This window comes from Rhipicephalus sanguineus, chromosome 1, assembly GCF_013339695.2.
Source record: "Rhipicephalus sanguineus isolate Rsan-2018 chromosome 1, BIME_Rsan_1.4, whole genome shotgun sequence".
In the NCBI taxonomy this organism is placed as follows: domain Eukaryota; kingdom Metazoa; phylum Arthropoda; class Arachnida; order Ixodida; family Ixodidae; genus Rhipicephalus; species Rhipicephalus sanguineus.
In genome coordinates, this window is record NC_051176.1 from 263417642 (window position 1) to 263438510 (window position 20869).

General features: G+C 47.6%; 1 protein-coding gene across 1 annotated transcript in view; it reads left to right on the forward strand.

Annotated features, from left to right (window-relative positions):
- The window catches only part of LOC119378865 (A.superbus venom factor 1), a 103511-nt gene that overhangs the window by 47945 nt on the left and 34697 nt on the right, over positions 1-20869 (forward strand). Inside the window, exons 22-29 of the mRNA XM_037647914.2 lie at positions 5189-5345; positions 6333-6410; positions 7364-7532; positions 12280-12443; positions 13452-13610; positions 14118-14225; positions 15248-15317; positions 15880-15949. Coding sequence (XP_037503842.2) covers positions 5189-5345; positions 6333-6410; positions 7364-7532; positions 12280-12443; positions 13452-13610; positions 14118-14225; positions 15248-15317; positions 15880-15949 — 975 coding nt within the window. The remainder of the gene's footprint in view (positions 1-5188; positions 5346-6332; positions 6411-7363; positions 7533-12279; positions 12444-13451; positions 13611-14117; positions 14226-15247; positions 15318-15879; positions 15950-20869) is intronic.

Genomic DNA, 20869 nt, shown 5'->3' on the forward strand with positions numbered 1-20869 from the left:
GGCGGTGCACCAGTGTTTCAAAGGCCCTGCTAGTATTTAACGTTAAGGGGATCCAGAATTGAAGAGTAGGGTAAATGCAAAATAGGTCTGAATTTCTAGAATTTCCATCAAACCATGTCGCTCTGCAAAGACGAGCTGACATCTGTCGCAGTATGTGTTTTATTCGCTTTTTGATATAGGTATTCCCGATGAATTATTTTTGCTATGTGCTTGTCCCGCTGCTTCATCCGCTGCAACATTGCCAGGGATATTGCAGTGGCCAGGTATCCACTGGAATATTATTGTGTGGTTTTGTTCACTTGCTTTTGTAAGTTCCTTTAATGCTTCGTAAATTAAAGCCGAATTGTTCGAATTGATGTAACTTTTTAGTGGCGATAAGGCTGCCTGTGAATCACACAGGATGACCCATTTATTTTCTTGTGTTAATGAGTTGATATATCGTAACACAGCCATTATTGCGAATAATTCTGCTGCTGTTGATGATGTTGCGTAAGACAGTTTTAATGTCTTGATTTGATCCCATTCTGAAATAACAAAGGCAGCCGTAGATGAATTATTTTAGCACGGACGTTCGAGCCCAAGATGCGTTCGCAGTATTAAGCTGTTTATTTAGCGCCACACCTGGGCCTGGCCCAGTCACTCTACCGCATGCTGCATTTCGTTGCCGGAGCCCTCCGCTCACATCGCTTTGGGACATTTTAGCGCATTGCTCCTGACATTTGCCAGAATTGTTTCGATACCCACCGTCTTAACTATAGGGTACGACGACGCACGTAATTAGGGACGCTCTGTGTAAGCTGACTGTAAAGAAACCTACAAGGAAATGTGATCACCCGAAAGGTCACACATGGGAGAATGTAGATGCAGTCGGGTGAATTCTTGGGTGAAAGTAACACTCACGTAAATCAGCCAAAGGAACTATGACGACTTACCGAAAGCACTTACGTTCTCCTAGAGTTCTCATGCGTTCTCTGATGGCGTCTTACACACAAAAAAAAATATACAGATAACGTCGAACAATCATCGTCATTGAACGCGAATAGCTGAATGATTCTATAAAACTATTCGTTTTGTTAAAGCAGTGGCACGCATAGATTTGTTCCAGTAAGGATATTCAGTTAGCGTATGTCTCATTGCCTAATTCCATACAGAATAGGCCAGTATTCACAAAATGGTGTTAGGCTAGAATTGTTCGTAAAAGAAAATTTCAGCCGATCCCAGTGCCAAACGTATCATAAGTGAAGGTTGCTGTTCAATGTCAAAAATCACTTGCAAACGGAAATCATCGAGATTTTGGCCCTTTAGCCGTTAACCAGGACATATGGGGCCGAATTCACAAAACCTTTTGTAAGTGACCCTTGCCCCTGGAAAGATGCATTCGCTAATGGTATGTCCAGCGTCAGGATTGGCTGAAATTTTCTCTCGCAAAACAATTCTAGCGTAAATGCTTGTTGTGAGTATGGGCCCTGTAGCGTTAGTGTAGGTGGGCAGCGCGTGCTTCCCGGACAGCTTAAATAGTTGGCGTTCGGTGAACAAAGCGCGCCGCATACCGCTTACGCGAGAGCACGCGCACCTTGCATCGGAACCTTTCACCCGGCTCCACCCTCGGACCACCAATGACGATAACAGATCAAAGAGTTAAAAAAAAAAAGCTTTTCACTTGAGATACGCATCCATAGAGATAGGAGTCGCTGTCCTCACCATTCGTAGTGGGGAACTGCGAATAAACCCCGGCTGGAAATGAACCAGGCCTTGTCCCTCTCGGCCCGAACAGCCAGATAGGCGACGTTTCCCGTGGATCGTGCGTATACTACGACCGCGCTAAATGTTTCATCTTTCACTGATTCGCTCCCTGACATTGGACTCAGTGAACTGTATAGTTCACCGCTCTCCTGACGCAATTCGAGCGTTGCAGATATACAAGTACAAAGGAAACAGCCCCTCGGCTCGTCGCAGTCTAAGATTGTAAAGAGTGTCTCCTGAGCACAGCACGCTTACCGGCTTCTGATGCTGCCACTCCTGCGGTGTATATCTATGAGCGAATTCCAGAACCCTTTGCCCTGACACTTGACGCTACAAGACCGGGACCTCATTTTCAACCATACATTATAGTGCACCCATAGCGATCGGTATATATACGAATGCTTTTCCATTCTTTACTATTATTGAAATCGCAATGCTCGACGCAAAATTTATGACATTTACAGTCTCATAAGTGCAGAAATCATATTAACATACAGCAAATAAAGGTGTTCGCCATTAGTAGCTCTTAGCTACCTGGATGGCGACAAATAAAATAAAAATGGCATGTACCCTTGCACAGTATACTGGGTCAAACTCGAAGCTTCTCGTTCGTAATTGTGTTTGGCTGTTCGTCCTTGCTAATATGTATAGCATCAGGATTGGCTGGAGCTTGCTCTTATGAACTAGTTTAGCGTAAAAGCTTTTTTTAATGAACATGGGCTCAGTATTCTTCATATCACCGTTATGACCAGTCTCATCTTTTGGCGTACATTATGCAAGCCATGGCTCAGCGGCGATGCGTTCTGGTATAGGACCAGTAGTGTTCTGCAGGATGTCCCGAACATCTCGGGAACACGAGTTTGCTCCGAGTTCCCACTATGGCGGTCATGACAGGAAGACAGTGCGGAGGGCGTGAAAGCAGCGTCGAGAAAACGGCCACAAGAACGCACGTGGCGTCACAAACGCACGCTATCTTTCTGCCAACTGAACATCGCGCCTCCCACAAGCGTGTTAGTGGCCGTTTGTCCTCTTTCGAGCAAGTTCTTTCATTCCACAGGCAGCATGGCAGTTTCCACTCTTGAAGGCAATAAGGCCGCACACGGCGCACACGCAGCACTCTCGTGCAGCTCGTTTCGCTTCTATCGAAAATTACAGATAAATAAATGGACAAATTACTGTTACTTACAAAACTCGACTGAAGATTTTTCTGCAGTAACGAATCGGTAGAAGCAATGACTGCACAAACAAGTAAATAGTAACACTTCTCGCCGCAAATGTCACCACGGGCGCTTGCTTCATGGCGGCAACGCGGCTGTGTGGGGTACGCCGTGAGCGCGGTGAAATTGAATGCAAAACATCGCAGCCACGTGATGAAATAACCTTTACTTCTTCGTGCGTATGTGCATAGTCTGTGCGATTCAGCTCATAGATTAATCGTGCCGCTCGCTGGCGTTGCGGCGTGAGCACTGGTCCTTGGCAAGAGCAAACGCGGTGGGCGGACCCGATCTTCGCCGTGGGCGTCTGTCAATCAAACTGAATGACACGCGAACTCGGGTACAAACTCGTTGATTCTGAGAAGGCCCCAGTTCAACTCGTGGTTGTCAGTGTCGGTGACACTGTCAAGCGTTTCATGCGGTAGACGCTAAGCAGCAGCTTCTTTGCATTTAAAATAATTTGGTCAGCTTGCACTACTTGTGCAAGGCTAAAGCCATCACAGCAGCTTGTGATCACCTCGCTTCTTCCAGCTTTTTACGTGGCTTAACGTCTATTCAGTCTGCTCGGTCTGCTTCGGAGTGAAGACCCCGTCAACTCGGTCTTAACTTTGGTGGTATTAATTAGGTAGCTCTTAATTAGCGAGGTCTTAATTAACGTGATTTGAATAGTTATGTCTTAATTGGTATTGCTTTAATTAACGCCACATTAATTAACTTTACTTGATCAGAAATAAATTCATTAGTATGGAGCTAACATATTTCATATCAGCATGATCCTAATTAGCATGACCTTATTGAGTAAGGTCCTATTTAGCTTGGTCTTATTAGCGCACTCCTAGTTTACGTCGCCTTAAATGGCATGACCTTACTTAGCTCTGTCTTAGCTTTACACGGCTTCATTCATGGTATTTGTAAGATGTGGCTTAATTAACTCGGTCTTAGCATGACCTGACTTAATTAGTTTGGTCATAGCATGTCCTGACTTAATTATCTAGGTATGCCGCCTAGTTAATTAGCCAATAAACCGGGCGCACGTGCTCGGGGAGCGAGCAGTCGATGAAGAACAGGACGAAGAGGGCGCGCGCCGGCCGAGCAATGCGCTAGAATGTAGAGGCCGACCATGATGATTATTCACGGGGCCTCGGCGATTAGCCCCGGCCGTTTGCTGTGGCAAGGTGCTCGGCCGGCGCTAATCTCGGAGGCCACGGTACTGTTTATTCTAAAGGATGCTTAGTGCAGGCATTAAACGCTTGAAAATAAATTTAAACAGCCCGTACCTCTAAAAATATCGTTAGCAAAAATTTCTGACACTTTTTTTCCTTGGGTGCACTTCTGCACTCAGTGGAACGACAAACAAATGAAAGAAGATTTCTCTGCATGGGTTGAAGACACCACCCAAATTTGCCGACCGCCTTTGACGTGACGCCGCGTTCCATCGTAACCAATGGAACGCAGCGCGCGCTGGGCTGGATTGGACTTTTTCGTACTAGTGGCTCGTTCAAAAGAGGGTGTCGCCAGAGCTCAGAAAGATTCCGAGTTTCACCAAGCTCGCGCCATCCTGCATAGCACCCCAGAGCTTGATTAACGGCTGTATGGTAGCGATTCAAATAACACAATCCAAGATTGAAACTATCTGAGGTCGAATTCGCAACGTTTTTTTTTTTTTGTTCTTAAGTGTTCTTTCTCATTGGCCGGCCTCCCCCGCTGATAATGCGTGCAGCTTCAGAATAGGCTATAATTTACTCTTACGGACAATTTTAGCGTAAGAGATTTTTGTGAATACGGGTCAAGGTGGCCAACAAATACAGGGAAGTATTTGCAAATGTTCTTAACAACTTTTACACATTATTCGGCAGTCTTAGCAAATAATAATAAAGCAGGTTGCCGTTGGACGCACGCGTATGCTCAAGTTCTTATTTTCGTTATGATTAATGTCTCCTGCGACTCCTTTGTGGACCTTTGCATCGCCACATGTTTCACACCCTACGACACGTAAACAATCGTAATCCCAATAAAATAGTCAATTATTCATTTAGCTATCTATTTACTAAACAGGGACCGAATTCACATAGCTTTCTTCTATAAATGCTCATAGTTATTCCCCGACCGGCGTCGCTAATGATATGCAAGCATGGGAACCCGCTAAAATTTTCTCTGTAGAACAATTATTGCGTAAGACGTTTTTGTGAATATACACCCAGAGATGATGATTTCGTTTTTCTTTTTCACAGGCTTACAGCCTATGTCACTCGCACTTTGTGCCAAGCAACAAAAGCCATCATGATCGACGAAGCTGTCATTACCAGCGGGCTGCGCTACATTGCCAGTAAGCAGAGAGGAGACGGAGGGTTCACTGATGAACAATCCTCGTATCAGAGGAGGCTAGTGGTTCGTATATTCAATCTTTATTGCGAAACATGAAATAAGTATTAACCATATATACACTATTATTGTAACTCGATTCTTGTTTCTTTCTTAAAAACAAACGAGGCAGAAATGCAATGAGAGGCAACACTCGCCTGGCACGAAGCGTTTTTCACAAGGAGAACCACTGCAATTAGCTGACTGTCAAAAAAATAACCTGAAGGAACATTTCATAATAACGCCGTGGCGTTAGCATCAATTACCAGGATTTGGGGACATTTGTATGCGACGCCATCTCTCGGCGGCAGCAACGGCGTCCTGCCATAACTGAATAGTAAATAGGCGAAAAAAAATCATATCTCTTGAAAGAAGCTAGTTTTCAAAAAACGACTCCGGGTTCTATATAGCAGAGACCTACTGGAACGTTTTGGAAATATTGCAGTATCGCACTACAAAACGTGTGCCTTCCCAGGACAATTGAACACCGCCCATTAGAAACACATGGGGCCCCATTGTAAAATATTCAACACTCTGGGAAGCCACGCGGTTCGTAGTGCAACACTTTAATTTTAACAGAATGTTCAAAGAAGTCTCTTCTGTATAGAACCGGGAGTCGTTTTTGATAACTAGCTTTTTTCGTCAGATATGATTTTTTTCGCCTATTTCTCATTCAGTTACGGCAGGCCACCACTGTCACCTACGAGAGATGGCGCTACGTGCACATGTCCCCAAATCCTGGTCATGCAGAACTTTTTTCATTTTCCATTAGTGCAGGAATTTCGCGGTTTAAAGAGTGCAGTAAGGGCTGTTTACATATACAGTGCTCTCTAATGCATGCTCATAAACACGATTAGAATAAATTGTATAAATAAACTAGGATAAATTAACTTGTGCAAAATATTAAACATTGCCTCGGAAATCAAGCCGTGCCACTGCCCCTCCGACACTGCACTCACCTCATCGCGGGTGCTCGCAAATTGTACAACAATTGTCAAATCCTCAAATATGCAGGGAGACTTGCAGCACCCAGCAGCACTGACGGCCTATATGCTGATCACCCTCGAAGAGTGCGATGCCGAGGGATTTAAGGTATGTTGAAAGGCGATAACATTATCAAAGTGTAAAGGAGACATCGGAAATGATTTAATGCCTCACTAACGACGAAGTGGCGCTGTGGCATTCTTGGCGAACTGTCAAGGCAATGCAGGGTCCGATTCTAATGTCCTTGACACGACCGATACGCTTGAGTTTGTATGATGTAAAACACTCGGGCCGAATGCAGGTGCAAAGTCCATAAGCACTGCTCGTTATGAAACTGTCGGCCAGGCAAATAGTAGGTCCAATAAAATGATTCACCGACACAATATCTGAACTAAATTTATAGTGCAAGAACTTTCTTAATACGGGCTCCATTGTTTAGCTCTCTACACTTGGCTGAAGAGCCGCGCGGTAATGTCATAAGGAATGCTTCTGATATTGTTCTAATTAATTCTACGCCAATGCTAACGTCCCTAAGGCAGGATACGCATGTCGCGCTTACCATGCCGCCTTAGCTCACGGCTGCCATACGCGATGTCTACAAGACTGCTGTAGTCCTCATACAGCGAATACAAAAAATGTATGATGATTCAGAAGTTTTAAGTTGATAGGTTGTGCTGCACCTTCCTGATACTATCGTGTCTCCTGACTTAACTATGAGAAAGAGGCCGAGGTAAATGCTAGTGCGCTGCTTATAAGATAGCTTGAAATAGCTGATAAACTGGTACAGCGCGCTACAGGATTGAACCACGCCCGAAGGACACATCTAGACAAATTATTTACCCGCAATGGCTTGCGATCCATGGGCAGACTTGGGCTCACCCGTGATGATTGCGCGCAGACATCGTGCATCATATCGTGGCAGCCTCAACTGCAGCACATACGTTTGTGAAATTATGCCGTCCCTTTATGGTACCCATACTAGACAAGCAATGTGTATTGCTTTTTGCGAAACGCCACCGTTTTTGCTTAAGCGCAATTTTCTCACTGCTTCCTCCTCCAAGGCTTCTGCGCTCTCAAAACAGAGAGCAGCTTCGTTTGTGGAGCGGCATGTACGGAAAGGAGACTCACCCGGAGGACTGGCTCTGGCCGCTTACGCTTTATCGTTGGCGAACAGCCCAGGAAGGCAAAATGTCATCCAGTGGCTCGAAGAAAGCGTGCGCTACGACCAAGGTATGGTGCGCCTCAGAGCAAAACTGTACAAACTCGTGTATTATGCTTGATCCTTCTGTTACTAAGCAGTTGAGGTTATAAGACTTTCTCTGTTTTTATTTAATACGCGTGCGAGGAGATGCTGGTACCTCTGTTCCGGCATGCGACAAAAAGAGAAACACTCCGAGAAGAGCAAGGTCATCAGAATACAAAAATAAATAAATAAATAAATAAATAAATAAATAAATAAATAAATAAACAAATAAATAAATACCTTTAAGAACAAGCTCCTGCGAATAGTTCACAAGCCGTGACACGCAAGCTGTAAGTTAGCAAACGTGCTAATGCAACGTTCGAAAGAAAGAGTAAGAAACGAAAAAACGACAAAGAAACCACCACCATATGCACTATGCACAACAATAAGATTGCCTCGACAGAAAAAATCGCCAGGCCTTCGCGGAACACGCAGCACAGTCACTGCAAAAGCTGGAAGAGCGGCCCTTCTTGAGCCGGTTGTAAACTCTCTTGGGGCATCTAGGGAACAGCACCTATGGCACCGTCTGCAAACGCGGACTTTACCTACCCCCTCCCTCCTCTCCCACTACCGACCCACCCCACCTTCCTGCATGAGGACCTGGCCGGGAGGACGCAAGTGTTCACCGATGGGTCCGTCCTACAGGATCGCTCAGCCGCGGCCGCCTGCATAGCCCCTCAGCTCAGCTCGGAACGACAGTGCCGCTTGCGATACCTGAGCTAGTCGGGCTCCAGCTGGCTGCAGACCTCCTGCGCAATTCGCCGGCCGTCTCTAGCGCAGCAATCTTCTGCGACTCGAAACCTGCCTTGCGCCAGCTCGCGAGGGAGGAACGGGGCCCCCTTCTTGCTCAGCGCGCCGCTCTCAGCCTGCTGGCCCTCCAGGAACGAGGCTGTGACGTGGTCCTTCAGTGGCTCCCTTCACACGTCGGCATCGCGGGCAACGAGGCTGCAGACGAGCTCGCAAAACGAGCACACTCCGCCGAGACTTCGCTGACAGATTACGCCAGCTCGTTCGACTCGGCACGCAACAACCTTCGCCGGGAGCTGGTGCGCGAGCATCCGGACGCACGGGTCGCCGCCGGACACCCCCCTCCTCCCATCCCAGCCACTGGTTTCACTCGCCGCGAGCGCGCGCTTCTTCTTGCCCTGAGGACCGGGTCAGTGTGGCCCGCGGAACGCAGGCATCGTCTTCGCGGCGCCGCTGCACCGAACTGCACCGATTGCGGCGCGATCGAAACCCTGTGCCACCTATTGTTTGACTGCCCTTCTCTCAACACCGCGCGGAAGCAGCTCGTCATGAAGTACCGACTCGTCGGACTGCCGTGTGCGACCCAACAGGACTTGCTCCATCCCACCGGCCACGTGCACCGTCGCCGATCAGCCCTTGCGGCCCTACTCGCTTTTCTCGAGGATGCCGGCCTAGTCCAACGAATTTTCTAGCCGCTCACCACGGTGACTCGGACGCCCGTTCTCCTGCCCACCCCCCCTCACCTTTTTTTTTTTTTCCACTCATACCTTTCTTTTTTTTTTCTTCTTTTACCATCTCTTTTCACTCTCACTGTCCCTTCAATCCCCAGTCCTCCGTGAGTGTATCGGTTGAGGTGTCCTCACTTGAGAGGCAGTTATCGTGCACTCTACACCCAATTTTCATTTTCATTTCCTTCTTCCTTTTAAGAATCACCCCCCCCCCCCCTCTGTGCAATGCACCGAGGGCAAACCTAACCCACATTCTCCTGGCCTGTCCGTCTTCTCCTCCTCCCGGCGGGTCGGTGCCACTCAAGACCTGGGAGGACTGGGAGACCTCGCTACGCTCCACGGACCCGGCAAGGCAGAAGATCGCCGCCCGCCGGGCTGCCAACGTCATGGACTTATTAGACATGAACGTTTGAGTGTGGTGGGGTCGCGCGGGGACCCAGGGGGCCTGGGCGGTCCTGAATTCTCTTGCAATAAAGTTTTTTCGACTCGACTCGACTAATGCAAGTACACTTGCATGGTACCCACAACGCCATAAATAATCATAATTTTTGGGAAGTAGGGAACCACCCACAATGCCATTATTCTTCATCCTGAGGGGAAGCGTGGTACCCGCTACACATCTACATGTGCAATTCGTTTGTTCTGTGGCTGATGACTAGAGACCGGATTTTAGGCAAATGCCTATTTTGTTCCTTGCGCTCCTATCACGCCATTTTGATATATGACCATAAATTAGAGGTTAAGAAGGGCTTTCATAGTGTTTTTATAGTGCCTATAAATGCCTATTTTTGGCGTTCGTGCCTTAATGCTTACAAGTGCCTATAAATGCCTATTTTCAAAATTGGCGCTTATATGAACACTATTTAGCATCGAGTTTCGCTCCCGGGTGCTGTTTGAGACCGTTATTCATGTTACCGCGTAAGATTAACTGTTGTGAACCATGGCGTTCAACCTAGTCCTGTAGTTCAACCAACCAACAACCGCTAGCAGCAGTGAAGCGGGACACGCAAGCGAGCATTCGCCGCCGCGCTGAAATGGCCCGATCGGTTTGCGAATGCGAAACTGCGGAGAGCCGTCGGCGGAAAGGAGAGTGAAGAGCAAAAAAAGAAAGAAAAATGTGATGTGCACGCAGCTTTTGTATTGTTTGTAATTTACTTTTTAAGATGTTCACTACAGTAGCGTAGCCAGAGACCTCTTTCGGGGGTGGGGAAGAGGGGGGAGGGGGACAACCATACTTCATATATGCTCGTGCATGCGTTTGTATGCGTGCGTGTATATAGGCTACACCCACGCAAAAATGAAAAGTTTCGCGGGAGGGGGGGGGGGTTGAAGACCCCCCCTCCCCTCAGCCTGGCTATGCCAGTGGTTCACTGCCAGGGGAGAAATTGGCTCTACGCAATTCGACCCGGCCAATAGGAGGAATCCCTCCCTTCTGGTCTTTTAGCAATCTGGCTGTCTGCTCCTGCTCTGCACTTCTCAGTCATGCCGGAAAAACACACAGGAGTGTGTTGATTTGACAGTGGACATTTGACTCACTTGACTCACTGCAGAACACGGGAGTGCGAACCGTGCGGGACAAAGCACGCGATGTTCGAATGTTGGCTCCTTTGTGCCATCTTAAGCAATGACATTTTTGTTTGCCTGTCGTAGATAGAGGTCGCACACGTCTTTATTAGAAATTATTTGCATTTATGTGAAAATTTATTGTGCCTATATTTACGATTTTGGAAGCCTAAAACATTGTTTTGCCTGCCTATTTTTGGCGCCTAAAACGAAATTTTTCAGTGTCTAAAAATCCGCCTCTACTGATGACGATGAAGAGTTATGGCTGAGCCCTTTGTAACGGGTTGAAAGCATTCAACGACACACTCTTTGCGCAATTCGCATTGTGCGGCACCTGGTTCCTATTTTAGTCTTCTACCACGCTACATTGCATATGTTAACGCGATTCTTTGCCAAACATGACGCCTGTATAAGGTCTTTCTGCGAAGGTACTTCAAGCACTGGTGTGGCTCTTTGCTATAGAATACTCGACTGCCACACAGAGGGCCCGGTTTCGAGTCCCATCCGATCCTGGATATTTTTTTTTTCTTATTTCGCGCGATAGCGGTTACGAACACCAGCAACGGCGGCGGCGGCGCCGGAAAAATCGGCTGTTGTGATCTCATAAGAGCTTTCGCTGTAAAAAAGAAGGTTGGCTGCTTTACGCGCTTTCTCGAGAAAGCTCAGCGACAGCCCTTGCGTACAATTTACGCTGTACATGATACACGTAAATAGGTTGCTCAGATCTCGTCAATCAAATCAGAAGCCATGAATGAGCGCAGGGACAAGTGTCCTCATAACTTTCACCAAAATGCGCTGCTTATACCGCTTTGTATCAAGTAGTTGTGAAGAATCGACGTTCTCGTAATCATTCCTTCGCGACAGCGCTCAACCGATTATATTACTTTATCCTCGCTGTGCGTGACAGACAAGTCCACAACAAACTGCAGCACCTCAACGACTACCAACCGCTAAGAAAAAAAAAGCGTTGAAGACTTTCGCTATCCTCTAACTGCTTTCAGGGATCCCAAAGCTTGAACCGTTAGGGAAACTCCTATGCGGGCTTCTGCACACATTATTAATGCTCTAAGCAAAAAAAAAAAAAAACGCTATGATCACGACGACATGAATTGCTGTCGACTAGGGGCATATACAGCAGGCGATGTTACGAAGAGTGGCAGAGATGGCAGCGTCAGCTTGTGTGATCCCGTATTTTTTCTTATTACTTTTATTGTTGTTATTGTTGTTGTTTATTTGATTCCTCCTGTTGGCTGGCTCAAATTAAGTGAAGGAAGAAGCGTATGCCATAAGATTTCTGCTCGGGTTTTTTTTTTTGAAACGTATAGTCGTGACTCCAACAATGCAACGTGTATATATATATATATATATATATATATATATATATATATATATAATGTGTGTGTGTGTGTGTGTGTGTGTGTGTGTGTGTGTGTGTGTGTGTGTGTGTGTGTGTGTGTGTGTGTGTGTGTGTGTGTTTTAACGTGTATTTGCGTATATTTCTATGCCCAATCACGCGAGCTATTCTTATTGAAAATGATGTATCTCATGTTAAAGCGACAATGAACTATTGGCTGTCTGCCCTGTTGAATTTGTTTTGCCCTTCTGTGCAGCTTCTCTTGTGTTGCTCCACAGTGACTGTGTTCTTAATTTTCGCTAATTACTGCACTTTTCATTTTTTTTTCCATTTTGAACAAAGGTGAACGTCACGTGCCAGGAAACGGCGATGTCTACTCCGCTCAGGCGACATCTTACGCTATCATGACGTTCATAAGGGAACTGAAAGACGTCAATTACATCACAAGCTTCGTGCAATGGCTGGGCAAAAAGATGAGCCCCAGGGGATCTCTCCAAACCTCTAGGGTATGCCACTCCTAACTTTACAGGCCTCTAATGGGAAGCGGGGGTGTATAAGAACACACCAAGTGCATCATTCAGAGCAGCGCCAACTACATGAACTACATCTAGCCTCGTAACCCGTGAAAATGTCACAAAATCAACTACGCAGAAAATGCGATCCCCGAATTCGTTTCAAACCACTTATGCCACGACGCCCGTACATAAATATGCTAGTGGAACTCTATTCTGCATTTAGGGACCCTGGCATTATTGGAGATGTGTAACGCGAAAAACACTGTTTTGTAAGTGGTGGGACTGGCATGACTTGCATTCAGCACATAGGACAAACAGAGACGTATGCTGTTGTTTCTAATGCATTCAGGTGTGTTTAATGTGACACGGACGCCGTGATGCATCGAAATATATGCGTCGTCATGTTAGATTTCAGTTATCGGAAGACATTTGCATAAGATATTTCTACTTATTTTTCAGTCTGAATACCATCTATCTGTTGGATCCTTCCATTTCTTTCTTTCTGTATGTGTGTTTTTTCACCGCGATGCGGTTAGCCTTTAGTTGGTGGGGATTTTCAGCAGCGGTGTGCTCACGGAACAATCTGGACCGATCGCGGAAGCAGTGCACTCTAATGCGACGTCATCAGGTGACATGGTCACTTGATGACGTCACCTGCTGACGTCATCCAGTGATGTTACGTTTCATATGAGAACATTGTGCATGACATTTGTCGCGATGACGTCACCATGTTACATACTCATTTGGACACATGCGTTTTGGTGCCATCGGATTATAACGACAGATTTTTCCCTTCATAAGTCGTACAATGCTTTCGCATCCATAAAGAATGCCACACTCAGCAATTGTAGTGCCAATTTTCAACAGCTTCGCTCATCCATTTTCACAGGGCTGGTACGGAAACTAAGTTCAATTTTCTATGTACTGAGTCGACGGATTAGTGACCTGTTTTGTTCCTCACTCCCTCTTTCTCAACTCCACCCCGCCCCACCCCTTAAGGATACCGTGATGGCTCTTCAAGCACTAGCCAAGTATGCCGCCTACGCCAAAGAGAACAGCCTTGACTTGTCATGTCAAGTGACCTTAAGTAACAACAAGGATTTCAAGGAGAATGTAAGAATCAAGCGAGACAACGCCACCGTCCTCAACAAAGTCGAGGTGAGTCGGTATAAGCCGATAAGTAGCTGCAAAAAGCTGTCAACAGTGCAACGCGATAGGACTAGCGAGCTAGGCGTGCGATAAGAATACTTAGTTTAGCATAGAACGTTTGCAGGATGTATTATTTAGCTTCGAACAACAAATAATGATTGCTAAACGACTTCACAGCAGCAGCGATGCAGTGCTGCCACTACGTGATGGCATACACTTCCCTGGTGGTACTCTACCAATGCAAAAACCGAAACTGCCGTTTGAATTGTGCCGACCGCGCAGTAGGGACCGTAATTTGTGAAATGTATCTTCATTCGATCCTGTTCTTTTCATATCATATACGCCTCGTTCCATCTGCAGATAACGGGGACTGTTTTGTGCGTGTTTATGAATTATGCCAAAAAGAACTAAAATCAAGGTAATCGTCAGAACGTATGGCGCCGGGGGCATTATTTTCTAACGATTCTATTTTTTTAACAGAACCTTCTTATTCTAAATGTTCAATTTTTTTCCCAGATCAATCAACCAGGAGAACAGATATTCGTCAGCGCCAAAGGATCTGGCACCGGCATTTTGTTTTTCAACTACACCTACAACGTCAAAGTTCCTGATGACATTTGCAAGGTATGCACATGCGTTCCCTGATCGGCAACTAATTTTTGTTAGCTGACGCATAACATAAAAACGCTAAACGTAGTTTATAAATATTTCGACCTACGTTTTACCGTGTGACTTGGCCAGGTGATTTGCTTTCCAAGGTCTGAACAGCAAATACCACAGGACATGAATATCTCTCAACAGATCGTATCGAATTTTCTTTAGTGTCCCCGAAGCTGTTCTTCGTTACGCTTCTTTTTATAACGACATATGACTAATAGCTAATGTAGCAAACGAGAGTGCATAGCGTTTTTTTTATCTTAAGATAAATTATCGATATATTATGAATATTTACAGAACTACAACCATTGTATACGTCAGCGCATAAGCACTTCGAGAGAAGTCTCGCAAGGCACTAATTGGGATATTTAGAATTGGACGTAGGAGGAGGCGTCAGCCAATCCTATTTCTGAGCATATTAGCGAAAGCAGCCGTCCATTGATAAACGAATCTTGCGAACGAAAACCATGCGAATTCTGCCCCAGTTTTGCAAGAATAACAGGATATCTTATTTAATGGTGAAACCGCATAAAAACGTTTCACTGAGGACTACTCAAGATTTTTCAGGCTTTTCGCTGCCAAAAGCGACAAAAAATGTTGTTACTCAGCGTAAGCATTTTTCTGCGCGTGTGAACGCGGATCTTGATGTCCAGATTATGAAAAAAACTGACGAGTTTCTCCACAAATAATTGAGAAAAAAAAACCCAATACATACGGTTTTAACACAACATGCAATGTGTTCATATGGAAGGCAAGAACACAGACGCCTAATTCATGACATCATAGGGCCATTCACTGTTCGTGAATCATTGCGAGGTGTGATCAGATGGCGTTATTCTTCATTCGATAACTTCCAGATGGCATTACTGTCTCTTTTTTTTTTTTTTTTCATTCTGAGTCATAAATGTGAAAGCAAGTGAATCATAACTTATGTAAGCAGCCCCTGCTGTAATCACAAACTTACACTCGCCTCGTTCTGTCTGTTTCAGTTCAACGTCACAGTGAACTTTGAACAGAAGCACCCCAGCCAAGTTGAAATACTGACGCGAATTTCTCGTAGTAAGTATTTCTGAAATATACCTCTCATTTAACTCGTTCTGTCGATAGTTCACCGTCTCAGTGAAGAAAACTAAGCACACGTCGCATGTCTTCAATGCAGGAAAGTGGCGCGAAGTACGGCCGTGAAATTTCACTATCAAATAGAGGTTCGAAAATTTAGTGTTAAATAGAAGTCATACAGGTATTTACATTGCAATATATGTACCATAGTGCCGGCGATGCCTCTGAAGTATGTCTTTGTAATAGTTACCTGTTATTTGTGGCAAGATTTACAACTTAACTAATTACCAGTGCTAGCTATAAAGCACCTCAAAGGTTCCGTGAACTACAAACCTCACCATGGTAACTTCCGTATCACCCATATTATGCCGGCCGCATCGCATGGGATTTCTTTTTGCCTGTGTTACTTCTCTTTTACATGCATCTGACGCGGTTGCGGCCTCAGACATTTTTGTGTGTGTGTGTGTGTGTGGGCTTACAAGGTGCAGGATGAGCCACGAACAGCGTATTTTTTTTTCCTTACTTGGACATACATTCGAGAACTATGCGCTCCGTGTCTTAGGTATCGAAGATGGAGGCGTGCACCGTGAGAAATACCCGAAGCCTGACTATCGCATGGAGGTCTGTGCAAGGTGAGATCTTGAAATTCTCCGATTGTTGCAGTCGCTCGTTCGATGGCTACCGTTGCGCTAAAACAATTTTAACTGCGGAGGCGGTTTAAGCCGGCCGTAATCTGTCCAATGCGAAAAAAAAAAAAAACTCGGGCGGGTACGCGCCACAGGCATTGGGCAAGACCCACTACCGATTACAGCAGGGAGAAAGAGAGAAAGAAATGGCTAAAAAGAGAGGGAGAGAGAAAGAAAATAGAGAGAAATAATGGGAATAAAGACATAAAAAGATAGAAAGACATAGAAAGAGAGAGAAAGAGATAGCAGGGAGCACGACAGAAAGAGGAAGAGAGCAATAAAGAGAAACAAAGAGAGAAAGAAACAGAGAAAGAGAGAGAGAGAAAAAGGAAGCGATAAATAGAGAGAGAGAAAAATAAAGAAAGCAGAAAAAGATAGAAGGATAGGAAGAGCCAAAAAGAGCGAGAAATAGACAGAACGAGAAAAAAAGAAATAGAACGAAACAGATACAAAAAAGAGACTCGAGAAAGAGAGAGAGAGAGAAAAAGAAAGAGAAGTAAGAAAGAGAAAAACAAAGAGAACGCCGCCCAGCTCCGCTCTTCCTTCATGCTTGTCACCACTAGTGCGAAGCTGCCATAATTCTTTTAATGTTATTTGGTAGTACAGATTGTAAGACCATCTCATGGTACACCAGTTTCACGAACGTTACGCATAAACACATGCCCAGAAATATTTCACATAGTCCCTTATGCATTCGCCTAAGACAACTCGAAGGCGAAAGTCATTTTCTTCTTTTTAAGGCGAAAACTTTAGGTGCCTCATCAAACACGAAAATGGACCGTCGGCGTCGGTGTCCCGCGTCGGCAGCGGCGTCGTCAAGCGGTGTCGGGTGCGAGTGATGCGCAAAATCATCATCACGCGATAATGTCACCATATGCCGTCATCATGACGTCACAGATCGCCAAAATGTGTGATGTCAGTATGAAGACATCATGACGTCACTGTGACATCACGTGACGTAATGTCGCATGATGACGTCATCACCTGACATCCTATGGCTTGGTGAAAGGTGGACCGATCACGGAGGCAGAGCTAAACCAGGTGAGGTGCCTCCGATCCTGGAGGTGGTACAAAACCACGTTAGGTGCAGAAAGCTTCCGGAGGGCGTCGGGGCAGCATCAATACATCGAATGAGAAGGAAAAATTCGGGAGATCCCACGAGTTGTGAGAATCGGTTTCATGCGAAGCAGTGAGCGAGTACTTCTATGCTGTACTTTATGAGTTTGAACCAAGCCTTACGAGGTGGATCGACATGTTTTACAGCGAAAGCTGTTGTGAGATCACAAGGGCTGTTTTTGGCGCCGTACGATTGTCCGCCGCCGCCGGTGTCCGTAACCGCTATTGCGCAAAATAATGCCACGCCCACTTTTTGTCTTGTTTTGATGTATTCGGGTTTGACCGGCAGGGACGGTTATCAACGCTCGACGCTGTCGGCGAAGTAGTGTTCTAGAAGCGTCGCGATTGTAGTAGATCGGTTTGTTAAGATTGCGCCCCGCACGCGAATGTTCCAGCTTTGTCTAGAGATTACGCCGCCACCAGCGATTTCGCTGGAAAGTTCGATAGCGCCTGTATAAAAGCCGACGCGCTTGACTGCTTGTCAGTTGATCGACGAACGACGCCCTGTTCGCCGCTATCATTGTACAGCGTATATTGCTGTAGTTCCAGTTCTCATTTTCCGGCCACAAGTTCGGCCAAATAAACAGTTTCATCCTGCAAACGCCGACTGCTGTCGTCGTCGACGTCACGACCACGTGACATCTGGTGGAGGTGCTGCTTCATGATCCGGACGCCACCGCGGAGCGCTGACCCAAGCCCAAGCCGCGAAGAAGGCGACTCTAAGGACAACCCGGATCCTCGAACCAGTCGCCGGCAGAAGGGACTACAACCAGAGTACGGACTCCTTCCCGAAAACGCCAGGCAGCCGAAGACCGTCACATCGACCGCCGAGACGATGACAGACCCCCTGCCACCTACAACGGTCGTGATGCAGCCACCCAGGGAGCCGCCGACGTTCCGTGGTTCGCCATGTGAAGACCCCGAGACCTGGCTCGAGACCTTCGAAAGGGTCTCAACATTTAATAACTGGAACTGGGAGGACAAGCTGCGCCACGTGTACTTCTACCTAGAAGACGCCGCGAGGACGTGGTTCGAGAACCGAGAATCCGCCCTACAAACATGGGATCTCTTTCGGAAGACGTTCCTAAGCACGTTCACGAGCGTGGTCCGCAAGGAACGGGCCGCGGCTATGCTGGAGACCCGTGTGCAGCTGCCCAAAGAAAATATTGCCATCTACACGGAAGAGATGAATCGCCTGTTTCGACACGCCGACCCAAGTATGCCCGAAGAGAAGAAAGTGAGGTTCCTCATGCGGGGTGTCAAACAGGAACTCTTCGCTGGATTCATAAGGAACCCGCCGAAGACGGTCACTGAATTTGCATCGGAGGCTTCCACGATCGAGAAAACGCTTGAGATGCGAACGCGGCAATACAACCGCAGCTTCTCGGCTACAAGCTACGCCGACGTTCAAGCCCTAGGACCCGCCGACCTGCGTGAGACGATTCGAGCAATCGTGCAAGAAGAGTTGCGAAAAATTCTACCTTCGTCGCAACCTCAAGTAGAGTCCATCGCCGACGTCGTGCGCCAGGAGATCCAGCATTCACTCGGCGCGCCTCAGCTAGCAGAGCCGCAGCCGCAAGCTATGAGCTATGCTGCTGCAGCCCGCCGTCATGCTCCTCCTCCACGCCCGCGCCAAGACGCCACACCGCCGCAGTACCGTCGCCAGACGCCGCCGCCGCCACCGACGCCCTACCGACCACCTGTCGGCCAGCGCAACACCCCGAGGAAGACCGATGTCTGGCGTACTCCCGACAACCGCCCGCTCTGCTACCACTGCGGAGAGGCCGGCCACACGTACCGCCGCTGCCAGTACCGACAGATGGGACTACGCGGATTCGCCATCAACGCGCCGCGCCCGCAGCCAGGCGAACGGCCGCGCGACATTGACGACTACCTCACCGGAACACAGTGGCAAGAACGACGACCTTCCCGCTCGCCGTCGCCCGGCCGCTACATGTCACCGCACCGCCGACCGTACACTGGCCCAAACCGGGGCCGGTCGCCTAGCCCGTATCCGGAAAACTAAGGGCAGCAACCGATGGAGGTGCGGTTGCTGTACGACGAACTACCGAAGATCCTCCGCCGCCGACGACGACGCCGCGACGAAACCTTCAGAACACGACGCGAACCAGACAGACCCCTGACGACGAAATCTCGCGGACTGAAGAAGACCCGACGACGCAAAATGGAAGCAGCGGAACACACCGACGCAGCCGTGACCCCACGCCACGACCTAACTGCAACGCGAGACGACGAACTAGCGACCTCGACGTTCTTATCGACGGCCACAGCGTCACAGCTCTCGTCGACACCGGAGCCGACTATTCTGTCTTCAGTGGACCGTTCGCCACCAAGCTGAAGAAAGTAAAGACCGCTTGGAGTGGACCCGAAATCCGGACAGCTGGAGGGCACCTGATAACGCCGATTGGCGTCTGCACGGCGAGAGTCACCATCAATAACCGGACTTATCCTGCGAGCTTTGTAATCCTACAAAATTGCTCTAGGGATGTGATACTTGGAATGGACTTCCTAAGTGACCACGGCGCCGTCATCGACCTGAGGTCTGAGTCGATAACGCTAACCTCAGACAAAGCGCTCCGGCCCCACGCGACGCCAGGGAACCATGCATTGAACGTGATAGAAGAGCAGGTGACCGTTCCACCGCGCTCCAGCGTCATTATTTCCGTCGGCACCGAAAAACCTGCGAACCTTGAAGGCGTCATCGAGGGCGATCAGCAACTACTCTTGAACCGTCAAATTTGCGTCGCAAGAGGTATAGCCAAACTGCGTGACGGTAAAGCAAAGGTAGTGCTGACAAATTTCAGCCACGAATATAGGCACCTCAACATTGGTACGACGGTCGCCTACATCGACGAATGTGTGGCCGCCAGCAATGCTTTCACCCTCTTCGATGCTGCCGAACCTGCTTCAACGAATCGAGGTCCCGAACCAGATTTCGACGTCAACCGGAGCCTTCCGAAGGTCAAGTAAGACCAGCTGAAAACCCTGCTCCTGCAATACAAGGACTGTTTCTCGTCGTCATCGCGGGTCCGACAAACGCCCCTTGCTAAGCACCGCATTATAACAGAACAAAATTCTCGACCACTCCGACAGAGCCCCTACAGAGTTTCGACGCGAGAACGTGAGGCCATAAAGAAACAAGTCGACGAAATGCTACGCGACGACATCATCCAGCCTTCAAAGAGTCCGTGGGCGTCACCCGTGGTGTTAGTGAAGAAGAAGGACGGGACACTGCGCTTCTGCGTTGATTATCGGCGCCTGAACAAAATCACGAAGAAGGACGTGTACCCCCTCCCACGGATAGACGACACCCTGGATCGACTACACAACGCGACGTACTTTTCGTCGATGGACCTCAAGACCGGCTATTGGCAGATCGAAGTAGACGAAAGAGACCGAGAAAAGACCGCTTTTATAACACCCGACGGCCTCTTTGAGTTCAAGGTCATGCCTTTCGGTCTTTGCTCGGCACCTGCGACGTTCCAGCGCGTCATGGACACCGTGCTGGCTGGCTTGAAGTGGCAGACTTGCCTTGTTTACTTGGACGACGTCGTTGTGTATTCCTCGAACTTCGACGAACACCTCCAGCGACTTCAATCCGTACTTCAAGCAATAAAGAACTCCGGGCTCACCCTGAAGCCAGAAAAGTGCCGCTTCGCGTACGAGGAGCTCTTGTTTTTGGGTCACGTAATCAGCAAGACTGGAGTGCTCCCAGACCCGCAGAAAACA